This window comes from Tamandua tetradactyla, chromosome 8 (assembly GCF_023851605.1).
Source record: "Tamandua tetradactyla isolate mTamTet1 chromosome 8, mTamTet1.pri, whole genome shotgun sequence".
Lineage (NCBI taxonomy): Eukaryota > Metazoa > Chordata > Mammalia > Pilosa > Myrmecophagidae > Tamandua > Tamandua tetradactyla.
The window spans coordinates 14,789,637-14,793,151 of NC_135334.1; the positions used below are offsets into that span (position 1 = coordinate 14,789,637).

Below are 3,515 nucleotides of genomic sequence, written 5' to 3' on the forward strand. Positions count from 1 at the left end.
CAATTGCCTTAGATGCTGATAAAAGGACACAACAGCTGGAAACAGGAACAAGTGCCTGATAGGGGGAGACTCAGCTTGGAGCCTCTACCTGGAGCAGCAGGACACCACGCTGGCTCCCATCACTGAGAATGCAGCCCCTAAGGCTGCACACTGTGCTCCTGGGGCCCCTCAGCAGCCCCAAGGGCCCTTGTCCACAATGGGTGCTGCAGTCCCCTCTGCATGTGCCTGCTATAGTTGGCCTTCAGGTGATGGAGCAGCTCTATGGTTTGGCTGTTGAATGGGGCAGGGAGTACGTGGTTTACACATTGTTCTTCCTGCCTCCCAAAGACAAACTGTGCTGTCATATCAGAGCCCCTCCCATTCTGACCCCCCAGAAGCCCTATGATGGGCTACAGCCTTCCAGACCACATGGCTAGAACACTAACTGTACCTGGCCAAAACTGACTGGCTAAGGAACAATGTATAAATAATGATAATATTTTATGTACAAAATCATTTAAATCCCTGTGATATGTTAATATGGAGATGAACGTTAGCAAAACAAAATTTTTCAAATGTATATAGAGTATATGGAGAATCTGTGATATAGCAAGAGAATAAGAAAGATGTAGATGACAATATCCATGGCCTTAAGAAATTCGCCAGTGCATAGGTACAAAACTTCTAAGCTTCCAATAGCTATAAATAAGCTTATATATTCTAAATTTCTCTATCTGTTTTTTTCTGTTATATTAACTTCAAGAACAGAAGGTTCAAATTTAAACAATATTAGTTCTAAATATTATATAACATGATTTTAACTTAAAAATTAAGGTGATTGAATTTGCTAGACAATACAAGAATGAGGTAAACTAGTGAAATAAACCTGTTAACTTTACAGAGCACAGTGAGGCTTTTCACCAAACTGTAACATACCAAGGAATTCCAGAGTGTGCTCGATTTCAACTTCACATATTTTCAGCAAAGTACCAAAGGATTTTGACTTGATCATATAGGCCTTAGTTTATGTCTTTATCAGTATTATCCGATCCTTTGCTATCATGGTAATAATGATAATCAGTTTTCAGTAATGTTTTTAACACACAGTATTATATTTTAAGGCTGCTTTTAAACATCAGTGTTTTCAAACCTTCCAAAATTCATGATATGTATAGGAATTGACTATGTTCCCTGTTTGACGAGCATCACCCAGAAGGCTTTCCACAAGATCCTCAGTCTCCCCATTACAGAAAATGATCACTAGTACAAACAAGATTATGTTGAATTTTTTTCTTTGTGGATGACCCTGTTTGAATCCCTCTGAAAACAAACCTCTCTGGAGACGCATGCATATTTCAAGGTTGACAATCTCATCTCTGCTACAGTGTCACCTTGGCTGACATGTTCACACAACAACCTTACCTTCAAGTCATTCTGAAACAGAATTTCTCTCCTTCTTTCATAAATTCCTTTCTTTCCTTGCATTGTTTCACTAGGATCTACAACATTAGTGTGTGACCTTTCTCAAGACTCATAATATTCCTCAACTAGAGAACAGGATGAGAAGACTTAACTTTCGGGAGTATTTGTAAAGAATTTCATGCACAATATGATCCACAATTGACTTTTTCCTTTACAAATATTAAATAAAATGTTCATTTTGAAAGAATAAATGGTTACACTAAAAGTGAAAAGTAGGCATTGGGCTAAAAATTTCTCAAAAGAGACTGTAGAAGGGAAAAAGAAGAGATGCAGGAGAATAGGAAGAAGTTCAGCAGCTACCAGAAGAGGAAAAAAAGTCACAGCAAATGAAGCAGGAACTAAGGCAGCACCACTGGTTCTGCTCTGTTTGTTATTCTCTTCAAGGTTTTCTTCAAAGCAAGTTTGACGTCCTTGTTCCTCAGGCTATAGATAAGGGGGTTCAGCATGGGCACCACATTGGTATAAAGCACTGAGAAAAATTTATCCTGACCCAAAGACCCAGTAGATGATGGATTGACATGAGTGAGCAGCCCAGATCCATAGAAAAGGCCAACGGTAAGTAAGTGGGAGCCACAAGTGCTGAAGGCTTTGGACCAGCCCTTAGCTGATGACATGTGAAGGATATTAAAAAGAATCATAGCATAAGAGATAAAGATAATTACACTTGAAACTATGACAACTGTGCTTCCAATAATTGACAATACAAGCTCATTGGCATAGACACTGCTGCAGGAGAGCTGGAGCAAGGGGAAGATGTCACACATGTAGTGGTTGATGATGTTGGAATCACAAAATGTCAGCCTGATCATGCACCCTGTGTGAGCCATTGCAACAGCAAACCCCATCACGTATGAAGCAGACATCAGCAGTGAACACATCTGAGGGGACATGATGACGGTGTATAGTAGGGGCTTGCAGATGGCCACGTAGCGATCATACGCCATGGCTGTCAGCACACAGCACTCAGAGCTGACAAAGAAGCAGAAGAAAAATAGCTGAGCCATGCATCCTGCAAAGGAGATGATGTTCCTCTCTGAATTAAAGCTCAAGAGCATTTTAGGGGTAAAGACAAATGAATAGCAGAGATCAATGAAGGATAGATTGAAGAGGAAAAAGTACATGGGAGTGTGAAGGTGGGAACTGAAGCAAATAAGATGCATTAAAATTAAATTCCCCACTACAGTGACCACCTGGTTCAGCAAAAACAGAAAAAACAGGGGCAACTGGATCTCAGGTTTGTCTGTTAGTCCCATAAGGGTAAAATGAGTCACTGAAGAGACATTGTCCACAGCCATTTCCTTCATGGACATGATCTGTAGGAACAAGAGTAAAAGCAATTTTAGTGATGTACCGTTTGTCTTATTCTGTAAAAGGAAATCTGGATTTTCAGGGTTACAATATCAAGGTTGTCTGAAGACACAGGGCAAGGCATCCATGTACCTGACATCCTGTGGAGATTCCCCAGGACTGAGTCCATAGCATACTTTCTTCCACCCTTTCCCCCTTTCAGTCTCAGTCATTGTGCAGAGGAGAGTACTGGTAGACCTCCTAATGCCTCAGAACTTCCTCCCTTTGACATGGTCTCCTCCCAGTCTCATATGACGGTCTGGAGTGCTCCCCTAGAATCCTTGACTTATGTAGTCATGGCCTTTGAAGGAAATTAGTAAGTCAGAGATGATTCCTTCACCTGGAAACCTCACTGATGCTGGGCCTTGAAGATCCTTCATCCGTACCATCATGAGACTGACAAATCCTCTAATATTGAAGGAGGCAAGAGCTATCAGCACTGTCTACAGTTTTCAACATTCTAGAAGAGGTCATTTTTTTTTTAAAGAAATTGCAATTTCTACTTGTGAATTTGTCCAGAAGTTCTCATTCACTGCAAAGAGGAAAACAGCAATCTTATATGAGCCTTACACACAATCACCTAGGTAAATGGGAATGAACTTCCTGTCTTGTGGCTCTGGGGAGATTGATCAGAAGTGCAGGAAATTATCCTCTCCCACATGATTTCTTCCAAAGTTTGATGAGCCTCTTGAGGGTAGAAATTACTG

At 40.8% G+C, this 3,515-nt stretch overlaps 1 protein-coding gene across 1 annotated transcript; it reads right to left on the reverse strand.

The window, feature by feature from the left end:
• Positions 1-1,799: 1,799 nt before the first annotated feature.
• LOC143643221 (olfactory receptor 8C8-like) lies at positions 1,800-2,771 on the reverse strand. The gene has a single exon (XM_077111976.1). The coding sequence runs from the start codon at positions 2,769-2,771 to the stop codon at positions 1,800-1,802; it is 972 nt and encodes a 323-aa protein (XP_076968091.1).
• Positions 2,772-3,515: the final 744 nt, after the last annotated feature.